This window comes from Podarcis raffonei, chromosome 3, assembly GCF_027172205.1.
Source record: "Podarcis raffonei isolate rPodRaf1 chromosome 3, rPodRaf1.pri, whole genome shotgun sequence".
Classification (NCBI taxonomy): domain Eukaryota; kingdom Metazoa; phylum Chordata; class Lepidosauria; order Squamata; family Lacertidae; genus Podarcis; species Podarcis raffonei.
In genome coordinates, this window is record NC_070604.1 from 104,196,230 (window position 1) to 104,222,838 (window position 26,609).

The 26,609-nt window shown below is 43.2% G+C and overlaps 1 protein-coding gene across 2 annotated transcripts in view; it reads right to left on the reverse strand.

Annotated features, from left to right (window-relative positions):
- Positions 1-309: 309 nt before the first annotated feature.
- SRBD1 (S1 RNA binding domain 1) overlaps positions 310-26,609 on the reverse strand; it is a 175,621-nt gene continuing 149,321 nt past the window's right edge. For both annotated transcript variants that reach the window (XM_053383372.1, XM_053383371.1), the window contains 5 exons: positions 22,554-22,660; positions 20,654-20,830; positions 16,865-17,017; positions 5,334-5,518; positions 310-960 (listed from right to left, as the gene is read on the reverse strand). In XM_053383372.1, the coding sequence (XP_053239347.1) occupies positions 671-960; positions 5,334-5,518; positions 16,865-17,017; positions 20,654-20,830; positions 22,554-22,660 (912 nt within the window). In that variant the 3' untranslated portion in view covers positions 310-670. The remainder of the gene's footprint in view (positions 961-5,333; positions 5,519-16,864; positions 17,018-20,653; positions 20,831-22,553; positions 22,661-26,609) is intronic.

Consider the following 26,609-nt stretch of genomic DNA (forward strand, 5'->3'; position numbering starts at 1 on the left):
GGAAGCCTGATCTAAGGCCTGCTGAATTGTTCCAGCATTGTATTTCTGTCCATCTCTGCAAGGAAAGACATGCAAGTACAGGACAGGAAAGGTAGATGAAACCATTAGAAATCAAGAATTTCTGCATCTAAACATGAACTGGCAGTTTTAAATTGCTAGATTTAGTGGGTTTTCCTCTGCTGGAGAAACCAAGACTCAGTTCAGACACTTAGTGGGCCCCCACAAAATCACGTCTTGCAATTCAAAGGCCCCCAGTGAGTTTGCATCTTGGCCAGGGCTCCCCACGGGAGGTTCTCCCCCCACCCATTTGGATTTTTCACAATTTTTTACTGGCTCCTACAAGTAGCCACGTATATAGCCTCCCACATAATGAATCAGGGATGGCCCTACAGATGTCGAACTACAATTTTCATCATCTCTGGCCGCTGTCCGTGCCAGCTGAGATGGAGTCTAACCACATCTGAAGGCCACAGGTTGCTCAACCCTGCCACAAATCATAGCATTGTTTCATACAGTCAGGAGTCTCTGTGCAAATTTCTGGCCATATTCTGAGCTTCTAGACTCCCCAACGCAGTCTAGGCTGCCGACAGCCTGAATTGGTCCTCGTTTTTCAGCTGCGCTCTGCTCATCGTGATAAGATGGTAGCCCTTGAAAAGTGCCAACAAACTGCTCACAATACACGTATAAGGTCCAGTGTTATTCTGGATCGTGGAATGTCAATTTCACGTACTCTGACTTCAACTTTTTCTCCCGGGCCCAGGCCAAGACTCCTCCTTTTCTTTTCTTTGGAAAGCTTGTCTTCGGTTATGTTCCGAATGGGAATCAATCCTGCTCTGCCAACGCCGATGTCAACAAAGACTCCAAAGAGAGTAGCGTTCACAACTCTTCCTGTCAGGACAGTTCCAACTTTTAAGTCTTCAAGGCAAACGATGCTTCTCTTGAAATCAGGTTTATCAAAATCTGTGACGTAAAGAGGAAACATTTTTTTAAAAGTTGTTTTTATTTATTTATTTATATTTATTTATTTTTAAAAAGCATGATGGGCAATCTGCAGATGGCCATGTGCTTGATGATGATGATGATGATGATCACAAAATTTTTATTATTCATATGCCACCTACCTGACTAGGTTGCCCCAGCCACTCTCGGCTTCCAACAGACTTAGAAAATATACCTAGCATCTCTGTTAAGGGCAATGTTTCTTAGGCAATTTGTACTTGAACTTGGTGGGGTGTTTTGTTTTGTTTTTAAGTTAATAGTCAGCAGGACAGGGTGAGCTGACCGGTACCATGAAATGGAATTAATTCTTTTTGTAACCTTTTGCCCCACCATGTTCCAGACTGGAATCACCACCTCTCATGTCTGTTACTTGCAATGGGAGGCAAGCCACCATACCAAAAGAAGATTTCCTTCCGTTGTGAATACTAGGCACCCTGGGGTGGTTTCAGGGGTGAGTTTAGGGCAGTGTGAGTGTTGCAGTTTGAGGCAAAACCACAGTAGACTATTGTTTTGCTAAAATCTGTATTTGCTGCTCAAAGTGGTTCACGTTGTATGTTAAACCCGGCATCAAAAAACTATCTGGAACTTGGAAAAAACGGGAGCAGTTTGGTCATCCAGGCATACAGCTCTTGTTTGTTCAAGCGTGTGTGTGTATATACACACACTCCTGCTTATAGATGGCTCATAATACAGCTGTATAATCATAATTATAATTTTAATTATATTTCAGTGCTTGTGGTCTACATAAACAGGCAGTTCATCTAAAGCACTCTGGTGACATTATAAACCAATGGAACACACACCTATTCATACCCCCCAAAATTCAGAGCTGGTTGGCTGCCACCATGGCTGCACAGTCTGTACATCTCCAAAACAGAAGGTTCCTTAGGGTTGCAGTCCTCAACAAACCTCCTAGGGAGTAAGCTTCATTCAACACCTATTAACTTTTTGGTATATATACATGGGGATTTTATTAGCCGCAGCACACATATTAAAGCCCCGGACAAAACAGCAAATCCTGTTGCTTTAGTGAATGGGGAATTGTAGCATCAAGTCCTTCGCTTTAAGAAACATTATTATAAAGGACAATGGGAATGCACAACAGATATCCAAAAGGGCTTGTTCAAGTGTTGGCATAGGTTTAGAATGTGCTAGGATGGCAACACCCAATGTAAAAATACTGGGAAAGCAGCGCTAGAGGTAACACAATCAGAGATGAAACAGTTTCATATGATTCCAAAAGAAACAGAATATTACCCTCTGACACAAGAGTAATTTCTGTATAATGAATGATACCTGATGAATATTACTGTTTTATGTATTGTGTAAAAAAAGAATAATGATGATGGGTTTTTTTTTTGAAGCCCAGACATTTTAAAGTCAGCCATGTAAAATATAACCCACACTTTCTTGGTCCTCAAGACGCTATCCAACCTCATTAGAAAAAAACTTTACTTGATTGCCGAGCCAAAAGACTATTGTGGTAGTTAACACATAACTAATTAAAAACTACAACTGTGTTATATGTTGCAACTTAACAGAGGGGGCAGCAAACAGCTTCCCAGAATAATTCACTGCTGGAGATCATAAATAAGCGTGGCAGAATCCAGAATAAGGTCTCCCTAGTTCTAAAGTAGTAAGATTGCTTTCTCCCAACCTAGGGTCCTCTCAGTGTTGGACTATAACTCCCCCTAAGATGGGGGCCCCCAGAAATGAGGGCAGAGAATGCTCAGAGGGCTTGGACTGCTGACTCACTGTTGGAGTAAATCTTGAAAGTTGAGGAGGGAAATGGATGGAATGGAGTATTCTGGAACTGGGCACAGGTGACTGGGATGCTAAACCGTGCAACATTCTGTTGCAGGTCCCACCTGTACAGCACAATAACACTGCGTTTTTAAGGTGTTGCTCTTCAGTGCAAATGGTATTTCAGAATCACATTTGGAGACTTAGGCACACATTAATCTGCACATTCAGATAAGTCACATAGTAAAGGTAAAGGTAAAGGGACCCCTGACCATTAGGTCCAGTCGTGGCCAATTCTGGGGTTGCGGTGCTCATCTCGCTTTATTGGCCAAGGGAGCCAGCTTACAGCTTCCGGGTCATGTGGCCAGAATGACTAAGCCGCTTCTGGCGAACCAGAGCAGCGCACGGAAACGCCGTTTACGTTCCCGCTGGGGCGGTACCTATTTATCTACTTGCACTTTTGACATGCTTTCGAACTGCTAGGTTGGCAGGAGCAGGGACCGAGCAACGGGAGCTCACCCCATCGCAGGGATTCAAACCGCCAACCTTCTGATCAGCAAGTCCTAGGCTCTGTGGTTTAACCCACAGCGCCACGCGCGTCCCAAGTCACATGGTACAAGGGTACAATTTCAGACTGCAGGATTAGGGTGTCATATTTCAAAACCTCCCTTGACATGGGGGCCTAACTCATGCACGATGGGATTCCAACCAAGCCCTCTCCCTTCTGCAAGAAGGGTATTTCTTTTTCTTTTCCAAAACAGTACAATCCCAAGAATTGTACATTGTGCGATTTCACGGTTCCAACTGTATGCTACTTTGAGGAAATGCAGAACTTCGCTTGAGACTCCCTTTGTTCAGTTTCACCAAGTGCTTGTTATTTTTAGACCGCAATTTTATGCATCTCCCAACACACTGTCACTGTGGGTTTAGCAGGGACATGTTCAAATTTCCCAGCAGAAAAAAAATAACTCAAATCCTAAGTCTTGGAATCAAAAGTGATGCACAAAACATGTATTTATTTTTAAATACAAGGTGGTGGCGTCACCTGAAATCAGTGGGAATGTTTCTAATATTTTTGGAAAGCTTTGTGGAAGAAAGGCGGGCAAGGAGACCCTATATAGTCAGTATGTAGACTGCATGACATCAAAGTTTTCAGCGAAGGAATGAACTTAATTACTCAACTCCCAAATAGTTAAGCTTCTTGCAATATTACACTATGCAGTGCAGGCACTTTCCAGTGTTTTTCTCCCCCCAAAATAAAAATAACAAAACCCCTAAACCCTAAGTAAATAGTGTTTAATGGTTGTAGCGGAGATGGGCTTAGGCAGCAACTCAAGAGCCACTTATATATATTTTACAAACTGCTCTTAAAAAACAACAAAAAGCTATTCCTGGCACGTCCGAGAGCCACTGCACCCCCTACCCCTGATTTGCTGCAAATATATGATCAGCTGTTAAACATTTGCACATGAAAAAGGTAGTTTTGCTCAGTCCATTGCCTAATTAAAACATAGGCTGCAAGACCATATGCTTTATTCCCCATTAGTTTTATTAGTTCTCTTCACTGATGCTGGCAACCCAAAACGTTTTTACTTTCTTATGTTCGGCTAAGCAGATAATTGAGTGTTTTAAAAATATATGGCTTTTACATAATTATGCACAATTGCTTCTGAACTGTGTTATTGGTGCCTAAATATATACCGTGGCAACTGGAGTCCCATTATAAGGGCGTTTGGTGGGCTTGCTATTTTTCTGAGGTGCACGGCGGGGGGAATGACAGACAGAAATTGGGTACGTTGGTTTTTTTATTTAAAAAAGTTTTACCAGTTTCATTGGGTTGGATCCAGACTTCCCGTGAGCAGAGTTTAACTCATGGGACACCCTACCAGAGGCAGGAGGAAGACAATTTTCACTGATTCCTCCTTTCCCCTTCAACTCTCAATACTACCTCCCAGGCTACACCAGAAAGTCCCCAGAGCATTCGGGGGGTGGGACAGTGGTCTTTTCATGGATCCAACCCACTGTTTCCCTGTTCTTCAGAGTGCATGCTTCACTCTTTATTTCCTAAACAGATAGCTTTCCTAAACAGATAGGAAAGATCTAAGCTCCTAACCTTCAGGAAACATGCAGCCCAGCCTGCCCACAAAAACAGAACGTTACATTTGAGCACAGCACAAATCATTTGCTTCTCAGTCTCACGTTTTCTGCATTATTCAAGCAGGGAAAAGGGAGAAGATTTACAATCCATCTTCAAAGAAGGTTGGACCACTAGAGCTGGCCCAAGCAGGTTAGGGATCGATAAACTCATCCTGTGTGGAAGCATACTAAAGCACTCTGATTCATGAAGACCTATAGGTCTGTCCTCCTAGGGCCTTCAAGGACCATGATTTAGAGGCAGGATTCAAATTTCTTAATTACAAAACTAACACATGCTACCCAACCCACAGAGTAACACAATGCTTTCTTGCCCCGGACAACTTAAGGGGAGTTGTCCGCTCCATCCATCCATCCATCTAAACACGACACTGGCTTAATAAATAAGAACACAAGCAGACAAAACGGGAAACTGCAGATGCCTTCAAATCTCTTACCTTGTCGGATGTCAAAGCCTTCAGGTTGAGTTAGCCCATCGATTATTATTTGCAGTGTTTGCCCCGTTGTATTCAACTTTTTTGCAGTTCCTTCCAGCCCTTCATTTTTAATTATCACATCCACATTTTGCTGCATGGCTAACTTTCCAATATCGCTGAGGCTTCCTCCAATGAGTGTTAAAAACCTTATACGTAAACATTAAAAATAACGGAAAGCAAAGCAAATATTCTATAGATTAGAAACTTTTTGAAGTTCATAATGTTTCAAGCCTGGGGTGCATATAAATATATTCAACCCCCCCTCTCAATTTGGATGTCATATTTGTGGTGCCCCAAAAACTCCACACCCAGTGCGACCACATTGGTCATACTCCCCTAGGTGCACCTCTGGGTGGACAAGCTGATCACCTGCCTATCACCCAACACAGTGATGATCACTGGGACTTCAAAGTACCACATAGGCCTTGCACAGAGCCCTGCCCGTGTTTTGAAGTGCTATTGACCCAGGGCCGGCCCAAGATGCACCTGACATGAACCACAAAATGGCCACCAGGAAAGAAGGGGTGAGCGAAGATCTACATCAGGAAAAAGGGGGGAATTAAGAACTTCATTGTGAACAAGGGTGCGAAGAGACCAGCAGTGCCTCCTATTCGCCAAGAGGCTGCTTATAGATGCAGCATGGGGAGGGGGCTGCTGCTGAGGAGATGACAGATCCCGCCTCCAAGGAGCGTGCTGTTGCTACCACTGAGGCATCATCATCATCACCATCATTGGTGATTGCTTAGAAGCCAGATCTGCTGCTCCTGTGGATCTTGCCGCCTGAGGCAGTCACCTCACCTTGCGCCTCATGGGTGGGCCGGCCCTGTGCTGATCGGCAGACATGAAGTAACATCCTATAAGCTGACAGGTGGTGACTCCAAGCCTGCTTTTTACAGGACCTGGAATGTCTATTCCTACATACAGCTAACTGAGGAAAAAAGCATGGATTTAGGGCCTCTTTTGCCATGACAAAAATCCACTCTGCTGTGCTGTAAACTGGAAAAGTGGGGAGGGGAATTTAATTTAAAAACCCCAACCAGTTTTTGCTTAGGTGGGAAGGAGAGCATTGATTGGTTCAGAATGACGCAGGAAGATTCAGTGTACCAGACTTCCCCAAACCTGGTGCCTCTGGAGCAAACCCTATACACCGTATCTCATTAGCACTTTGCAAGACCGTAAGAATCCCAGATTTTGAGGGTGTGTCCCACAGCAGAAGAGGATGGGAAAGTCTCTTGCTTGAACAGAACTGCAGCACTGGATACAACCCTATATATCTATGCATACATTTTCAACATTAACAGCCTGCAAGACTATAAGAATTCTAGCAACATCTTAACTTCCTGTTCACCCCAGAATTATAAATGAAAAGCTATCTTCAAAGAAACAATGTCATTTTCTTGCTCCCTCATAGAGCCTTGTTCAGTCAAGGGAAAGCACTCATTTCCATGTCAACAGTGTCCTTAGTGATTACAGATGTATTCCCCCCCCCTTAAAAGAGAGGCTGTTTAATCTGGTTACATATTTCATAGATCATTTTCACCCAAAAAACGTGCTTGGAGGGCACTTGGAACAGAAATCAATATTAAACAGACAGCTCCATCTCAGCCGTAATGCATATTGACCATCTCTATTTTTAAATGTCATTGCTAAGAACAAAGTGAAATGCTTTTGCGTGTAGAAAAACGTCCTCAAATTTACTGCAAGGTCACAGAAAATGGAGCCAGAATAAATGGGTATTGGATGTTAAAAGAAAGGAAGAAAAACAGACTTTGTCACAAGCAACTTCCTCGTCTCCCTAACTCCATTTGGCTTGTGTTGGACTGAACAAAACACACTGGCACACTACATTCAACACTAGATTGTTAATGGACAACTGTCGAAATACTAGATATTTATTCTGATATATGGGAAGCAGGAGGGATGGGTATATTGGAACTTGACAATGTTAGGATGCCTGTGATAGTTTGTATGTTTATCTAATGCTGCTTTGTTGGTTTTGAATTTTGGTTTTTTTATGTTTAACACACATATTGAACAACAACTTCCAGTTGGCTATATTTGGAAAGCATGCTATAGGGCCTACAATAAATAATCAACCCTTCTCCAAGTATTGCCTTTTATTTGTGTCTGTAATAACTGAGGAGGTGCTTGCTAACGACACATTGCAATTAACTGTTTATTGACCACTTGTATCAACACCAACATATTTTAGGAGTATTTATTTATTTTTTTAAAACCCCTGCATTGATTAGTATTTAAAGTTAGCTGTAAATGAACATGCACTAAGCTTTGGACAAAAAAGTAAACTTATACACAAAAGTTAACGAAGGAAAAATAAACATATATGTATTTCAGTAGATGGAGAGAAATGCAGCAAACCCTCTTTCTCTTCCCCTCTTTAAGAAAATGCCAACTAAAATTACGACCAACATTCAATATGTAAATGCAAATTAATGGAGAGAAGGTCTGAAATATATAAGGAACATTCGTATTCCACTTCTTAGCCTATGCCAATGGATGCTATATTCACATTTAGGTTACTTTAACATCCAACAATGATGTTTTACATCAGGGGTGTAATGAATTTTACACCAGGGGTGCCTAACCTGCAGTCCTAAAGGTGTTGCTGGGTTACAGATCCCAGCTTCCTTAACCATTGGTCATGCTGGCTTGGACTAATAGCAGCTGGAGTCCCACCACATCTGGAGGGCCACAGGTTAGCCACCCCTGTTTTAGACACTTCCAGGACAAGCCTATGGATGTCTATTTAGAAGTAAGGCCCATCAAGTTAAATGGGGCTTATTTCATTTATATCAAACCTTTCCTCCAAGGAGCTCAAGGTAGGAAAAATAGTTCTCATTTTCTCCTTACAAGAACCCTATGATGTAGGCTATGCTTGAGAGATAGTGACTGGTCTGAGGCCTCCCAATTTACTTCATGGCTATGTGGGAATTTGAACCCTGGGCTCCAAGGCTGTTGTCCAACACTGTACTACAAAACACGGGCTTACTCCAGGTAAGTGGGTATAGGACTGCAGCCTTCCAAGGTTTAACTGGAGCTATCAATGTTCACAAGTCAAAATTCACCATATTTTGGACACTCACTGTAACATATATATTGAGATTGGTTTTCATACTTCATTGAGTTGCCCACGTTCTTAGTGAATTCGTTTGAGTTTAGATCTTAAAATGAAAGGCCAATTCAGGTTATAATATTTTTAATGGCGGGTTTTTTAGAAATGGAATATCCACTGGAATGGATGGAAAGGATCACTTCCAGAGAGGTTTCTGAAGGTTAGAGATCTGCCAGCAATGAACATGTTTGATGCAGAAAATAGGCAAACGATTCTTGCAGTGTACACATCTGAGTGCAATTACTACCACACATGCAGCTGAAATGTTAATAAATGCAAACAACTAAGCACAATCTAAAACTTTAGTTCAATACACAGTTTCTAAAACCTTGTTTTCGAAGAGCTATCCAAAGCACAACGTTGTTCTACTGCAGTGAATTGACCACCCAGTAACAGGGAGAATGCAAATTCCTTTAGCTGCATTCAAAGCTGTCCAAGTGGACTCTTTTTCCACCAGGTAAGTCTGAGTATGGGGGCTTTCCCACCCCTTCTTCCCTGCTGCGGTCCCTATGAACAAGAAAAGCCTTCTTTGGGGCAGAGGAGACCTTCACAGAAGGTCTAGGGTATAGCACAAGGAGCTGGCGTGGGATGGAGGATTACCTCAAATATGGCAGATTTAGCTTGAACAAGCAAAACTCTTGCCAGCTGCCACCACCCAAGTTTTGGCTATTCTTCCCTCCAAATGCAGTGCCCCAGCGCGACGTACCCCATGCTTTTCTAGAGGGTCTCTCAGTCCCCAGGAGAGAGTTTCCATGAGTCATAATTATGTTTGCACAAGAAGTTACGGAGACAGATGGCATATCATCTCAGTCCATCTACGAATTAGAAATTTTGCAGTTACCAATTAGCCAGACAACCAAAACAACACAGAATTAACAAACTGAACATGTACTTTCTCCCTCACCCAGTTAAAAAGAATAACAAATGTAAACTTGGAAACTCATGAGCTAATGACTGCAACATTGAGTGATATACAGTGGTACCTTGGTTCCCGAATGGCTTGGCTCCTGAACAAGTCGGCTACCGAATGCCGCAAACCAGGAAGTGAGTGTTCCAGTTTGCGAACGTTTTTCGGAAGCCGAATGTCCAATGTGGCTTCCACTTGAGTGCAGGAAGCTCCTGCAGCCAATTGGAAGCTGTGCCTTGGTTTTCAAATGGTTTTGGGAGTTGAACGGACTCCCGGAACAGATTAAGTTTGAGAACCAAGGTACCACTGTATGCCAAAAGGCTTTGACAATATGAAGCTTTCAATCAACAAGAATGCTTTGCTTATTACTGAGTTGTACCCAATGGTGCTCCTCTGGTGGCAGAAGGCTCTTTGATCCAGCGGAAAGGGGGAAGAAAGCTATTTTTGCATGCACGTCCTTCCCCCATGCAGCCCCCATCTCTCCACTATCCCTGCAAATCTGCTCAAGAGAGGGTTGGGAGATAATTTGGAACAGCATGCTAGGGGCTGCAAGGGCAAATCAGTGAAAGCAGCCTCCCTCCCTGTTCTGCTGGATCAAAGATTACAAGCGGAACCACTGGATACAACCAGTATTTATATTGAACCATACATAGGTATGGCGCTGCCCCAAGGAGCCCATAACAGAGGAAAATACAAAGGAAATGGAAGGAAATGAAGGGAGGGATAAAACGGGTGAAGTATGGCTGTGGCCATACTTTGAACTCAGGATGAAAGGGAGAAACGTGCTAAGAGGAAGGCACACTTGGTAAACCCTCACCGTGATCAACTCCTACCCGGAACCCTATGTCCCCACTGTGGAAGGATGTCTAGATCCAGAATTGGCCTCCACAGTCACTTACAGACTCACTTTTAAAACCATGTTTATGGAAGACAATCTTACTCGGCTACGAGTGATCGCCAAAGAAGAAGAATACTCATTAGGATATAGTGGAGAATAGTGGCATGAGAAAATACTCCAATCAGATTAACTGGTATTAATGGCACTTGGAGCTGTGCAAGTTACAAAAGGAGATTCCCATATGTGCAGTACTAAATACTACGTAAAAAAATAAGCCATGGCACAAGACCCCTAAAATATCAATCTGCATGAAATATAATCCATAAACCAGATGTTGCAATTTTGCCACATAATATACATAATCTGCTTAACATCCTGTCTTAATGAGCATTTTCTCTGGGATTTTCTTTTGGCAAACATTTACATCTAATTAATGAAAACCACCTTACCCAGTAGACTAATGCAATGCAGCGAAGAAGAAAATTATATTACTCTACCAAGATCCCCAAACAGGGAGCTTGGGTCCATTACCTCACTGTAATTTCTAAACGTTCCCCTGGTTTTTCCAGTGCAATTCTTTTGCAGTACACACACTATGAAACTGGATAGTTTGCCCATGCTGTATTAATTGTCATAGGAAGATCTGCCATTGCAGCCTGCTTTTTACATACAGACTTCCTTCGTAATTTTAATATACAATCCTAAGATTCCAGGAAAATATACTGCCTTGAAAGTGCTTATGCAGAAATCTTTGCTTAAAAATGGTTTTTAAGTTCCAGAAAAATTTGTATTACAAACACTTAAAAAACATTAATATGCTTTATTAGAATTCAGAACTATATTAAGTTTCCACAGTGGGAAAGTATTAATACATTTTGATCATCTAAACACAGTCAAATAGACCACAATATGTTTGCTGCATATTTTTTCAATACATTTAAGGTAAAAGGATTATATTCTGCCTGTTGAAAATATAACTACTATTATAGATTCCACTGCAAGCTTCTCGCCCTTCTTTTCAGGAGTTTCTAATTCAACCACAGAAAGTGCCTGCAGATCAAAGCTGGGTAGAACAAGTCACCACTTGGGAGCAATTTTGTTTAAAACCTAAATTTTAATATAAAGATGCTTGGGCTTTAAAGCAGTAAAATCTGATTCAAGGGTGGGACACACCAGTTTTGAGTATTTGGTGGGCTTTTGATACTTCCAGCAGTTCTCAGTCTTTAAAACTGGTCTTTTTTGGTATGCAGCACATGTATTACATGCATATTTTTTATAGTGGATTTATAGCTCCCAAAGATTTATCATGGAGAAGGCTGAATCGCATTTTGTACTTGTTAAGAGTCAAAGTTTTTGCACCCCCTTCCTCGTACTGCTTTGTGCCACACATTTAAAGGAAAGGCCTGTCGATCTGTGCTGGAGTGGATCCTCCCCATGTAAAACAGCGCCAGGTTTCATATCCAGAAAGGGCTAGGAATTGCCTCTTTGTGACCCTGGAGAGCCAATGTTAGTTAGAGAATTCTGAACTCAATGGCTCAGCGGTGTGTCTCAGTATAGGGCAGCTTTCTGTATTCTTTCCTTAACATCAAACAATAGCCTGGTGACCTACGCACAAATATTCCACGCGAACCATTGTTGGCTAATGAACATCAGTGAAATTTGGACACCAATGATATACAGTGGACGCTCGGGTTGCGAACGTGATCCGTGAGGGATGCACATTCGCAACCCACAGCGCTCGCAAGCCGCAGCGGCGAGTCTGCTCACGCGCGGGTTGCGATTTGGCGCTTTTGCGCATGTGTGACCGCCAAAACCCAGAAGTAATCCGTTCTGGTACTTCCAGGTTTCGGTGGTCCGCAACCCAAAAAAATGCAGCCTGAAGCGTCTGTAACCCAAGGTATTACTGTAATGTCACACAATGACTACAATCTACAGAACTGGATTGCATGCACAGAGGACATTAAATCAAATATATGTCCTCCTTTTTAGTGTGTGTGAATGTTTATTTAAATTGACCTCACTTGTTGTTAGTCTCAATTGCCCTCACTGGCATCAGCATGAAGCCAGATCTCACTGATTGTGTCAACTCACACGATGCATATTAATGAAGTCGAGAAACATGGTCATGCCAGACAATAAGAATTGCTCAGACTTGAGTTAATGCACGTTACATACAAATATAGTTGAGTCAGATCCTATTTTAAAAGTATTTTATGTATTTGGCAATTATTAAATGGATATAACGTTTTCCTCCGAGATGTCTGCTGCAGTGATCTCACATGAAAATTCTGCATATTGAACTCCTGCTGGAATTACAGTTTAGATACAAACAAACAAAAGGTGTGCGGGGAGAAATTGTTAGAAAAATAGAAAGGGAACTGCCTACTTCATGTCTGCAGATATGAATGAACACAATACACCACCAAATGTTTCTTGTGCAAATCCCACTGAAAATAATGGATATTGCACAGCAGAAAATGTATTTATCTCCCTCCCTCCTTCAAGAGGACTAATTCTAGTGTTAGCCCCAAGAAGATGACATTGTAGATCCCATTTTAAATTGGAGCTAGCCAGCTGCACTGGCCCCTAACAAGTGACAGACACACGAACTCTGAAAAACGTTTCGGAGGTCACATACTAAAGGTCACATACTAAAAGTGAGGTCATCTATGCGGGAATCTTAATGAACTGCTATGAACCAGATATTGATGTTTAAGATGGCAAGTAACACTTTTTGGGAACCTAGCATGCATGTATGAGAAGAGCAAGCTGGTTCATTCGCAAACAAGGCTACTTGTTTGCATCCGATTAAATGAGACCACATTAAACGATTCCAACATTAAGGGGAAGAAACCCACTACGGTTGCCAATACAAATGCAATTTACACTTTAACGTTGGTTGCATATAGTGAAAGTTACAAAGACTTGATAGTTGTAAGTGACAATGAAGGCATAGAAGTTGTTCATCTCTGTTGTCTGGGCTTAAATAGGGGCTGAGGACTGGTTAGGCTGCCACAATTATTCATGAGCAGAATATATGGAAAACAACAAGCCTTAGGGCAAAACTATGCATGATGTTCAATACATCTTTGCTGTGTGTGTAGCGTGAATAGCATCAGATGGGAGGAGCCCCTGAAAAGAAAAAGGTATCGGAGTGGGCATGGGGGGAGAATTGTTACCCTTTCTTCCATGGCCTAGAACAGCATTGGCTTTTTTGCTGCTGCATCACACTGTTGACTCATGTTAAGCTTGTGGTTCACTAAGACGCCCAGATCCTTTTTACATTTAAGAATGACATTGGTTAGAAATCAATAAGGTTACAGCGTCTGCATTTTCAGGCTATCAGACAGTTTTTTAAAAAACAGAAAGAGGTATTCAAGACCACTTCCAAGTGCCTTTTAATTAGCACTTTCACAGAATAGGGATTCTCTGTTTATTCAGCATTCAACCTAATTTGTTTGCCCAGATATTGGCTATTTAATTTGCATGCTTCCCAATGTGTCAAAGCAAGAGTTTCCCCTCACATTCTGGTGCATATCCCTGTCCCTTTCCTTACTGCAAAAAGACAAGACACTTTGGGGGAAGTTGCGCAAGAGCACCAAATCAACTTGAATTGTGCTGCTCAAATTTGCTGGTGTGTAACTGAATCCCAACCCGAAATAGCAACAGCCTGGAATAGCCCTCGATAGGCGGTTGTGTGTGTCTGCGAGGAAGCGGGTGCCCTTTATTGAGCAGGCTTTCTGTTGAATATGGACTAACTAGGGAGTTTGGAAACGTGTAACTAGAATGTTGAAACGGTAGCTCTGCTAGCGTTAATACCAGATGTCTACTGAGCTACACAGAAGTGGAGTTGGTTTCTAGTTAGAAGTGGATTTTGCTCTCTTTGCTTAATCTTAGTGCCTACGCCATTTACACTACTCTGAATCCTTGTAAACCGAAAGGTATGGGAAAGGGGTTTTTTTGGGGGGGGAGGGGGGCATAATCTATTAACCAGGCATAGGCTGCTTGCCAGACGTCAGAAAATTCCTAGTTGGCTGTTTCCCAGGCTCCTATTGACCCAGGGCACATCAGAAACCCAGCGGGTGTTGGCAATGAGATACTCTTAGGATTATGGTGGATACGTTAGTGGAAAGGCTTTTACCCACCCTTTCTGATATAGTTAAAATGCCATGCCCATAATGATGTGTCAGGAAATAAGGGGAACAAATGGTTTCTTAAGGAAACATGCAGCACAATCGTGAGTATATTTACTCAGACGTAAACACATTTGCTTAAGGGGGAAGCTCTCCGTAGGCGCTAATGAGGGATCCCAATGCAAATAGTAGCTTCAGAAAAGATTTTCTCCCAATGCAACTATTAGTTCAGGGGTGGCCAACTCCCAAGAGACTGTGATCTACTCACAGAATTAAAAACTGTCAGTGATCTACCACCTTTTGGGGGGTTCATGTCAAAATTGTTGAGAAGGGAGGACATCCTCATTTTGGGGGGAAGAGGAAAGCCCCATTTTTGGGGGGGGTGCAAAGTTGTTGAGCTGATTTTTGGGTGGAAGGGGAACAGCCTTCCACCCTAAATAAGGGTTTATCATAAAAAGTTGTAAAGTGGAAAAGAACTGGAATTCAAAACAACAGCAGCAGTAATATCCCCACCCATCTGACTAGGTAGGGGTCCATATCAACAAAAAACAACAACATGAGTATTGATTATTTCCTTTTCTTTTGCCCCCAACTGACATTCTAAAATTCTGTGCCTCCATTGTTCTCAACCATAGACTTACCTTATAGACTTGCACAGTCTGCCTGACTTCTGGTTTCTTTAGACCCTTTTTATTTTGCCTTTCTCTATAGCCTCAACTACCACTAGCATAGGTTCTTATCAGGCAATTTTGGGCTTCTCATTAAAATGTGTGTTGTTGTTTTTTTTAAAATTCACTTCAGTTGAGCATGGGACTCTTTATCTCAGGGTCATGGGCTTGAATTCCGTGTTGGGCAAAAGATGCCTTCATTGAATTGCATTGGACTAGATGACTCTCGTGGTCCCTTCCAGCACTACAATTCTATGATTCCATGTACCAAAGAAGTACTTCACATATGTGGAAACAGGTGGCCCAGATTCTCTTCGAAATGGATAGGCACTCAGCCATAAGAGTTCGCAGTTACAGGGAATAAGCCACAAAGCCCAAAATATTGCTTGTCAAACTAATGAGTGTTTTGCCGGATTAAAAATAAAAAGGGAGCTTTTTAGGCCTCATGATGTTATAGATTCAGTATACTGGGCTATGTGATCTTCAGTGAATGACATACCAGCATACTGCCTTAAAATACCTCTCCTAACTCTTTCATTTCCAGCTTAAGAGCAAAGTGCTGCTGCAGGCAACAGAATATCAGGGCGGCCTTCTTACACCCAACAGGGATTGTGTGCTTGCTTCAGCACAAATAAACGTGGCAATATCCAGCGGCATTAACACTCCACTTTATTTCCTCATAATTGGTTATAAAGAGTTCTGCACCTACTGCTAGCATCATAAAAGCATAATTTGCAAAGGAAATGTAAACATATGACTGGAAAGAAAAGGGAAGTAATAGAGAACTGCCACTAGGCAGACATTTCATTTGCAAATCCTTGTACATTATTTATTCTGCTTTTATCCTGTTCTTCCTTAGAAGGAGATCTGGGTGGCTTGCACAGTCCCTCGCTGCCCTCTTACATCTTCCCAACAACCAGGCAAGGTAGCTTGTGCTGAGAGCTGGTGACTGGCCCAAGATCACATGGGAAGTCTAGCTGTTTTGCCTGGCTCCACCCACTTTTGCTTTTGGCCCCATCCACACTTGACGTATGGGCCCCAGAAGGTTGCCCATAAGAGACTGTGGTCCTCAGGCCACAAAAGTTTACCCACTTGTAAGACAAAACACCACTGAGTAAGAAAGGGAAACCAGCAAGGCACCAATTGCAGGGGAAGGAAGGAAGGAAGGAAGGAAGGAAGGAAGGAAGGAAGGAAGGAAGGAACAAGGGAAGGAGAGAGACTTCTGGGTGCAGGAAATATTTCTGTTGCTTTCGTTTTGAGCTCAGTGTTTTGAACTGAGTCCTTCCTCGGTGACAGCTAATTTCAGTCCAAGTCTCTTCATGATGTTGCAAAACTGGGTTCAAATTTATTTTTCTTCCTTTCTTTTCCGCTTTATCCCTGGGATAATAACACCTGATACAGCAATAACATGCTATGGCAGGGTGCCATTTCTGCACAGATATTACAATCTGTGCTTGACATGGAAACAACACAAGGAGCACACGTGTGTCACCGTCCAGAAAGGTTAGCAAGTTATCACTGCGCAAAGTAACTTAACATTTAGGAGCTTGGTCCATTAGCCCCAGTGAATGTGACAGTTCCAACATACACAGGGGGGTTCATATAAGCAGCAACAGTTTCTTTCGTATGGGTGAAGGAATGCCTTGTGTGTGCCAAAGAGAACTGAAGACTTTTAACTTTGCCGTCATTATACTACAAGACTTATTAAAGTCAATGTATTGCTCCCCTGATTTTTCCATTATCCGAGAAAAATGACCATTTCCTAAATGAAAAGTTAATGTGCTAACTGTAGAGCCATTGTATTATTGCTTACCTCATTGCAATATTATATGATTCTGGGTGGATGCAAGTTTGATCCAAAGGATTTGGCCGTCGAATGATGTTTATTGCTGCTTTGGTTTTCTTCTTACCCTGCTTCTCGTTTGTAGCTGCTTTATGACCCTCAGATGCAAGCTCACCCTGTTGACTGATGTCCAAAATCATGGAAGAGAAATGTGGAGTTGCCGTTAAAAAAGAGCGTCCCTGAAAAGAGTGTTTACCTCCCCCTGTGCTAGCACTACAAGGGGCCAAGGAAATGTGATCTTATGAGTGAAAGCGAATTTCATAATTAACAAACCTTTGGAAATCCTGGCCAAAGGAAACCCACAAATGTCCTAATCGCAAGGCGGCTATTATGTTAGCCTCACTTGAAAGATGTCTGGTGCAAACCTGGGCAGAAACATCATTTTAGGGCAAGTCCCATTGGGTGAGAGCATGCTTTGAAGGTACAGAGTGTCTGAGGTTCAATCTACAGCTAAAGGACTGTACCTAGATGGGGAAAACACTGCTTTGTTCAACTCTAAGCATCTCCTGTGAGGACTGAGGAAGACCTCTCTCTGAAACCCTGGAGAGCTGCCATCAGTTTTGTAGACACTAATGAGTTGCACAGACCAGTGGTCTTAGTCCTATGTTCGTTAAACAAGTTTTAAGGACTGGGAAGCCCTCCACCTAAGTCCTGAAGAACCACTTCTAGCCGGAAAGCAAAGGACCCCTGGATGGTTAAGTCCAGTCAAAGACGATGATGGGGTTGTGGCGCTCATCTTGTTTTCAGGCCGAGGGAGCTGGCATTTGTCCACAGACAGTCATGTGACCAGCAGGACTAAACCATTTCTGGCACAACAGAACACCATGATGGAAACCAGAGCGCACAGAAATGCCGTTTACCTTTCTGCCGCAGCGGTACCTATTTATCTACTCGCGCTGGTGTGCTTTCAAACTGCTAGGTTGGCAGGAGCTGGGACAGAGCAATGGGAGCTCACCCCATCTAGCCAGAGTAGTCATTATCAGGCTGGTCTCTAAGAGGACAAGTCAGCTTCATATATTTTTAGCAAGCCTTCTAGATTTACTTATTTATTCACCCATTTCTAATATGCATTTTCATTAAAATATATCAAAGTGGTATACAACATATAAGAATAAAATCAACAGAAAGCATTCATAAAAACACCAGTAAATACTGATTGGTGAAAAAGAGAAAATCTACCCAGCAGAGGCCTGTCTAAACAATACACTTTGCAAAAGACACCCAAAAGATGGGAGGAGTGGTTCCTGCTGAACCTCTATTGGTAAGGAGTTCCTAGTCAATGCCAACCAAACCTCAGGGGTGTAGAGAACCACCAGAAATCCCCTATCAGAGGATCTCAGTGATCGAGGTGGAGCATAAGGAATCAGATGGTCCTTAAGGTGGAGAACTTTAGCTCAGTTGGCGTCTGTATTAGACATGAATGGATTTTATATATGTGCTGTTGTTGATTTAAACTGTGTGTGTTTATATATATCATTGTGTTAGGCGTTTTTTACAAATATATATACTTTATTACATTGTAAATCACTTTGGGGTGACTCATGGAAGTGATTCATACTTGAAATTCATAATAATATGTTCTCTTGCACTTCCTCAGGCAGTCCTTTCCCAGGAGGTCCTTAGCCCAAATGGCTCTGGGTTTTGTACCGTTCCTTGCTTCTTAGGGAACACTGGAAACTGCCTCGTGCCAAGATAAAAGCTTTTGCCTGTCTGGTGCAGAATCATCTCCACTGATTGACAGAGCCTCTTCAGGGTTTCAAGCCAGGGCTATCTCAGCCCTACCTAGAGATGTTGGGGACTGAACCTGGGACCTTCTGCATGCAAAGCACTATTGCAGCTCTTTTGGTTGGTCGAAACCTTTCCACACATTTCTTTTTGAGTCAAATTGTTGGCTTTTTGACTTGATGGTTTGAACAGTTGTTTTAGGGTGTTCTGGGAGATTTTTGCCCAAAACAATGGCACAGAAAGCTTGGGTTACTTGAAGAGAAATGTGTTTGATGGCACCTTGAGATTAACTATTAATCATCTTTTTTAAAATTTAGAAAATGGCATGAGCTTTTGTAGGTGGTTATCTACTACTTCAGGGACGCGGGTGGAGCTGTGGGTTAAACCACAGAGCCTAGGACTTGCCAATCAGAAGGTTGGCAGTTCGAATCTCCGTGACGGGGTAAGCTCCCGTTGCTCGCTCCCTGCTCCTGCCAACCTAGCAGATCAAAAGCATGTCAAAGTGCAAGTAGATAAATAGGTACCGCTCCGGCGGGAAGGTAAACGGCGTTTCTGTGCACTGCTCTAGTTCGCCAGAAGTGGCTTAGTCATGCTGGCCACATGACCCAGAAGCTGTACGCCGGCTCCCTTGGCCAATAAAGCGAGATGAGCACCGCAACCCCAGTGTCGGTCACGACTGGACCTAATGGTCGGGGTCCCTTTACCTTTATCTACTACTTCAGATGCTAAGCTGCAATTTGTGTCTGAAGAAGCAGGTTGTGACCTATTAAACCTCATGATATTTTGTAATAAAAAATATTAACGAACTTTTAATTAAGGTAATGTGCAGCCAAACATATATTTCTTCATGATGAAAGACAAACACAGTTTTCCTATCGCAGCACTATTACTCTGCTACAATGAATGGGTGTGCAGCTATTTCCAACTTGCATCCTTACTTAATTTTTATGGCTTCTCACACGAGATACAAATCCAATCTGAGATTGGCAGACATGACTGCGTATATTAAACACATGTGTATCAGTTTGTGGGCCAAAGTGTATAGCTCTGGCCTGGCAGTCCCTTCTCCTGCAGAGACTACTCAAGTTGCTCCTCTAACACAGATATGGGCTCATAACACAGACCGTTCCATCTATAGCGGGTTGGTGCAACAAGCTCAAAGGTTTTAACATCTAATCTGTGCACTTTGAAGTTGGCCTTCAAAGTATCTTCATGTCTCAGGGTGGGGTCAGCCTTTGGAGTGAGCCCCAATGCTCAGCTCCAGACCGAGTTCAGCCGAGTTGCTATTGCTTTACAGCACTACTTAAAATTTAATTGAACTTTTGTTTGGGGTTTCTTCCATTGGAATGGATGGGGGAGTTTTATTATGACACACAGTTCCAATTTGCCAGAGAATGTCTGCAGCTGCCAAGATCAAAATAGCATTAGAAGGACAGAGAAAGACCCACGCGAAGGGGCCAACAGCCAGAGATTATGGGAGTTGTAATCCATAAAGATTTGGAGGGCCACGTGTTCCCCATACCTTCACCTGCCCCTATGCCATATTGTCATTCTATAAAACATTGCCATACTAGTAACATGGCAGTTTCAAAAGAAACCAGGTTACCCTCTCTCATGGCCATGGGAAATGAAGACTTCCAACTTACTGTCTTCCTTTTTATTTTAATTGTACTAAGCTTCTGCCTCCCATTGGAAGATGAGTGATTCTCTACATTCATTCACCATATTTTTCGCTCCATAAGACGCACCTAGCTTTTGGAGGAAGAAAACAAGAAAAAAAATATTTTGAATCCCAGAAGCCAGAAGAGCAAGAAGGATTGCTGCGCAGCAATCCCTCTTGCTGTTCTGGCTTCTGGGATAGCTGCGCAGCCTGCATTCGCTCCATAAGACGCAGACACATTTCCCCTTACTTTTTAGGAGGGAAAAAGTGTGTCATATAGAGCAAAAAATACAGTAAATGTTACTTAAACAAGTACAGTAGGTGGCAAATAAATAACTGTAACCTGTTGTCAACATCACACCTTAATACATTACCTGCAGTGAGTTCTGATGTGCTCCTGGTTAATCCTGATAAAGCCAGCACATTGCTGAAAGGATTTTGGACCCAGTCCTTTAACATCCTTGAGCTGCTCCCGATTAATGAACACTCCATTCTTCTCTCGCCATTCAACTATATTTTTAGCCCTGTTGGCATTCAGTCCTGCAATATGTCTAAGAAGCACAAGGGAAGAAGGTACCCACACATCAATGCAAGCATTGAATCACCTGTATAAGTATTAAGCAATGACTAATGCAATGCCACAATGTGAATTTGTTGTGCAGATGTCAGGGACTGGCTGGACGACAAAGGAGTGGGGGGAGGCACCAGCCGAGGAAATCCCAGAGAAGTAAGGCTTGGAGCCTGGGGGTTGGTGGTGGGACACTGAAGAGAGGTCGGTGGGGGAGGGGGGAGATTGGGAGGAGGCGCTGGATACTGAAGGAGGAGGTGAGTGGAGGGAAGGAAGAGACTGCTGTAGAATCCTGGGAGTCTCCCTTTCTGGATGTGACAAAATCCCCTCTGGTTTCCAAGAATGCACAGGATAATGAGGAGGGCAGAACAGAGACCTGTTTTTGTTCAAAATAAAAATGGCCAGTTAAAGTGTGTGTGTGTGTGTGTGTGTGTGTGTGTGTGTGTGTGTGTGTAAAAATCATGTTTACCATAGTGAGAAGTTTGGCTCCATGTGAAAAAATAAATGAGCCACAAGAATAATAATAAATAATAAAATTTTATTTATATCCCGCCTTCCCCAGGGACAATATGTGAAGCGAAAACAGATTATCCCTCCAAATGCACGAATCAACATGGAAAATGAGCAAACCAACAACCCTGTTGCTGTTGGCATCCATATGTCTCAAGAGACGATGGAGTGCACCTCCAGGGATGAAGTCAAACAGCTGCATTAGCATCACCAAAGTGACCTCTCCAGGGCGGAAGCCTGGACAGTGAGTATGGGGGTCCTGGATTGCCCAGATGGCAAGACCCTCCTCTCGGCCTCACTAATGAGAGCCAGTATGGTGTAGTGGTTAAGAGCGGTAGTCTCATAATCTGGGGAACCGGGTTCGCGTCTCCACTCCTCCACATGCAGCTGCTGGGTGACCTTGGGCTAGTCACACTTCTCTGAAGTCTCTCAGCCCCACTCACCTCACAGAGTGTTTGTTGTGGGGGAGGAAGGGAAAGGAGAATGTTAGCCGCTTTGAGACTCCTTAAAGGGAGTGAAAGGCGGGATATCAAATCCAAACTCTTCTTCTTCTTCTTCTTCTAATGTGGTCCAAAGGAAAGCAGAGCAATACGTTTGGCACCAGCTTGGCTGCAGCAATTGTTGGAAGGAGGCCATACTAGGAGCCATCCAACCGACTTAGGGACTCCACTCTGGATTTGTGTAGCGTTTACTCCTTAGCCTTTTCTACTCCTGAAGATGTCCTGCAAGGCAATGGATATAAACCCAACCCTATTGTAGCACGCAGAATAAGGGATGTGGTAGTGAGTGCGGTCAGTGGGCTTGGGAAAAAGCTCAGAACTTTATTTTCCTCTGTGTATTTTTAAAACAGTGACCCTTTATCTAGACACAGGGTTGATATTAAACTAAGGTATCAGAGTAGACCCAATGAAACAAAATAAGCACATCAGTTTCAGTTCTACTCTCTCAATATATCCTACAGACCTCTCAGAATGCAGATGAAAACTGTTCGTGAAAGGAGAGTTGCACCCACAGAAGAAGAGAACAACTAACGTTCTGTGGACAACAGAGCCTTTCTCTCTTAAGAGTTAAATGTGAGGATTCAAGCCACTGGTCTCATTTGGGAGCCATTTGGGAGCCATGGCAGGTTTGAACCTCTGAACCCATTTGATCCAACTCCATGTGGTTACTGAAACACACAAGTCTTCCAAGCTCACCTTAATAATATTTCTGAGCAGATGTTAATATCAACTCCGACAAAGCTGACACATTCCTCCACCACGCTGTCTAGGGTTGCTTTGAGCAGGGTCTGAGATACGTCATGCTGCAAGGTTTGGGGGTGCAAGGAGGGCGGGAGAGAGAAAAAAATATTCCAACAATAACTGAGCAATATCGAATTACTGAAATACGGAAACCACACAGAAATGAGAATTCCAGAGAATGGCAATTTTAATAAAACATTTGCTGGTATAATATCAACACGTGAAAGAGCCCAGGAGATGCACATCTGATGTACTGCCACTGCTCGTACTGCAGAGCTAGCGTTATTCCCTTGAATTTATTTTCAAGCTGTCTTTTCCTTTTAAAAACAGTTTGCGAGAACTCCAGATAGGAGCTATGCACATGACAGACAGCCTATCCTATTTCTTCTCAAAACAAAGACCCATTACTGGGCAAGCACTTGCGTGTTTTTCCTCTAAAAATGATATAATGGAAATGAAGAAAGAAGGAATCATTGCAAGAAGGAATTGCTGCAATGCACTGGTTTTACTTATGCCTCCAAATTTGCTACATACTTGGGTAGCAAAATACTTAGTAGATTATTCATTGCAAAACCAGCCAATAAATAATAATCTGCATCTTGATCCAACGAATGGCTGTACATGTGAAAGGGGAATTGCATGTGATACACAAATTATTCCCAGCTAGATCAAGCAGCAGGAGCAACTTTGGGGAAGGAGGAATTGAGAATTGGATGCAGTCTGACAGGTGTGATTCCAGCTTCTTTAAAGGGGTTGGGCCACCTGTAGAGTTCCACATGATGTTGTGCATGTATAGTGCCGCATCGGGATGTTGCCCTTTAGTTAATCAACCTATTACTTTTAAATTTAACTCTGCATATCATCAGGATCACAATACAGATACTTCTTTGCCCTATGGAAGGAAATAGAAGTAAAGGTAAAGGGACCCCTGACCATTAGGTCCAGTCATGACCGACTCTAGGGTTGAGACGCTCATCTCGCTTTATTGGCCAAGGGAGCCGGCGTACAGCTTCCGGGTCATGTGGCCAGCATGACTAAGCCGCTTCTGACGAACCAGAGCAGCGCAGGGAAACGCCGTTTACCTTCCCGCCAGAGTGGTACCTATTTATCTACTTGCACTTTGACGTGCTTTCGAACTGCTAGGTTGGCAGGAGCTGGGACTGAGCAACGGGAGCTCACCCCGTCGCAGGGATTTGAACCGCCAACCTTCTGATCGGGAAGTCCTAGGCTCTGTGGTTTAACCCACAGCGCCACCCGCGTCCAATACAGGAAAACAAAATGGACTCAGACCTCCTTAACTCACAGCCTGCCCCGTTAAAATGTGACACTCCTCCAATTAAATGCACCCTGGTGATTAAGCTGGAGAAAGCTAGGTTTCAGTAGGAATGGTGCAGCATTAATTAGTAAGACAGACATAAAGCAGAAGAATATATTAATATCACACACAAACCACAGCATTAGTCCCACCCCAACCCTGGCAGCTAATTGTTCCCCCCTAAAAGCTACTCTTGAAGCAGGAACATGCTCTGTGATGTGAGATGCTATGAGTGCCCCTTCCGTGCAAACAGGCCTCTTTGGATCCCAGCCTTTGTGCCATTTTTCTAACACTGTTACCAATTAAATATATGCTATTTTATTGCTTTAATATGTGAGCCACTCTGAGAGTTCTATGCTGAGGTGTGGCATAGCATTTTACATGACATAAAAGGTAGAGGAGGCAGTAAGGGCCCCATTCTGTGTATCACTGTGAGAAGAAAATGTAAAAACACACAGTGGACAAGATCCAAAAGCCCTATTTGCACTCCCAAATGCATTTCACTGATATGCAAGGGCTTTTCTGATTTCCTCCACAAACTGATGTTCCTCATTAAGCTCATTACTTTTTCCTCTCTCTCCACAACTAGCTTTTAGCACGTATGATTTTGTTCTGTATTAATGCTCAGTAAGAGACTAAATGGTTCAAGAAGTTTTTCACTGAAATTGTGTAATGACCACTTCCTTAAAAAAACACTATAAAATCTGCACACGTACCCGAGAAGAGTCCTGCTGGACCAGACCAAAGGCCTAACCAGAACCCATGGACCAGACACAAAATCTACATCAGATCTTTCCAAACTTGTCATGTTGGTGACACTTTTTAGACATGTCGTCTTTTTCTTTGGTGATCACTCATAGCCAAGTAAGATGGTCTTCCATGAATATGGTCTTAACTGTGTGTCCATAAGTGACTGTGGAGGCCAATTCTGGATCCACATATCCTTCCACAGTGGGGACATAGGTTTCCGGGCGGGAGTTGATCACAGTGTGGATTTGCCAAATGTGCCTTCCTCTTAGCTCGTTTCTCCCTTTCATCCTCAGTTCATGCTTCTTTGAAATCCATAATGCCTTTGGTTGAGGCTATTCTCCAATTGGAGCAGTGTTTCCCAATTTCCGATGTTTATACTGCATCTTTTTTAGATTTCCCATGTAAATCTTAGCCATGTATCATTTCGTGACAGAGTAATTCAGTCTTAAAGGTAAAGGTAAAGGGACCCCTGACCATTAGGTCCAGTCGCGGATGACTCTGGGGTTGCGGCGCTCATCTCGCTTTACTGGTCGAGGGAGCCAGCGTACAGCTTCCGGGTCATATGGCCAGCATGACTAAGCATGGTGAACCAGAGCAGCGCACGGAAACACCGTTTACCTTCCAGCCGGACCAGTACTTATTTATCTACTTGCATTATGACCTGCTTTCGAACTGCTAGGTTGGCAGGAGCAGAGACCGAGCAACGGGAGCTCACCCCATTGCGGGGATTCGAACCGGCGACCTTTTGATCAGCAAGTCCTAGGCTCTGTGGTTTAACCCACAGGGCCACCCGTGTCCAATTCAGTCTTACTGAAGGTTAAACTAACCCTTTTCCAGCCCCGGGAGGAGCACTGGGAGCATTTGGGCAATGCACTAACATATTGTGATGCACAATTTGGAAAGTTCTGGTCTACATGCTGAACGAGAAGGCAAGAGTCCTCTGATGCTGCTGCTGCTCCCCTGCCTCTTATACTGGAGAAAATATATAGCCATCATGACTAGCAGCCACTAATAGCCTTACCTTCCATAAATCTGCCTATCCCCCCCCCTTTAAATGTCTGAGTTAGCAGAAATCACTTCATTCTCTTGTAGCGAATCCCACTGTTGAATTATCGCTGCAAGGAGAACTACCTCCTCTTGTTTGTCCTGATTCCATCTTCATTGGATGACCTGGGCTCTTGCTTGCTTGCTGTCCCACCTGAGGGCGCTCTGAAGCAGTCTGTAGGACTTTTTCTTCCAGATAGTATCTGAGAGTTGGATTAGCTGGGGTTTGCTTTTGTATGCTACATTTTTGTCTTCCAAATGAAATTAACTATGCCAAGATTTCAGAATAGGGCCAAATAAAGAAGTTAGTACGTTTGTAAACTGTAAAGGTAAAGGTACCCCTGACCGTTAGGTCCAGTCGCGGACGACTCTGGGGTTGCGCGCTCATCTTGCTCTATAGGCCAAGGGAGCCAGCGTTTGTCTGCAGACAGCTTCCGCGTCATGTGGCCAGCATGTGCTTCTGGCAAACCATAGCAGCGCATGGAAATGCCGTTTACCTTCCTGCCGGAGTGGTACCTATTTATCTACTTGCACTTCGTGCTTTTGAACTGCTAGGTGGGCAGGAGATGGGACCAAACAACGGAAGCTCACCCCGTCACGGGGATTCGAACCACCGACCTTCTGATCGGCAAGCCCTAGGCTCAGTGGTTTAGATCACAGCACCACCCGCGTCCCTTGTAAACTGTACTTAGGAATAAATATACGCAAGATACATTTCAGTCCTGCAGCAACCAAAATCTTCCCAATGAGCAGCACTAGGAAGATCAACTAGGCCTTTTGCTACTGTCTCGGCGCCCATTGCTCAATTTTTCAGGGTTTGAGTACTTATTCCTGCTTTTAAAAGTTCACCATACTTTGCAAAAGTTGAAGCGTTTTAAATTTATCTATACACAGTACATGCA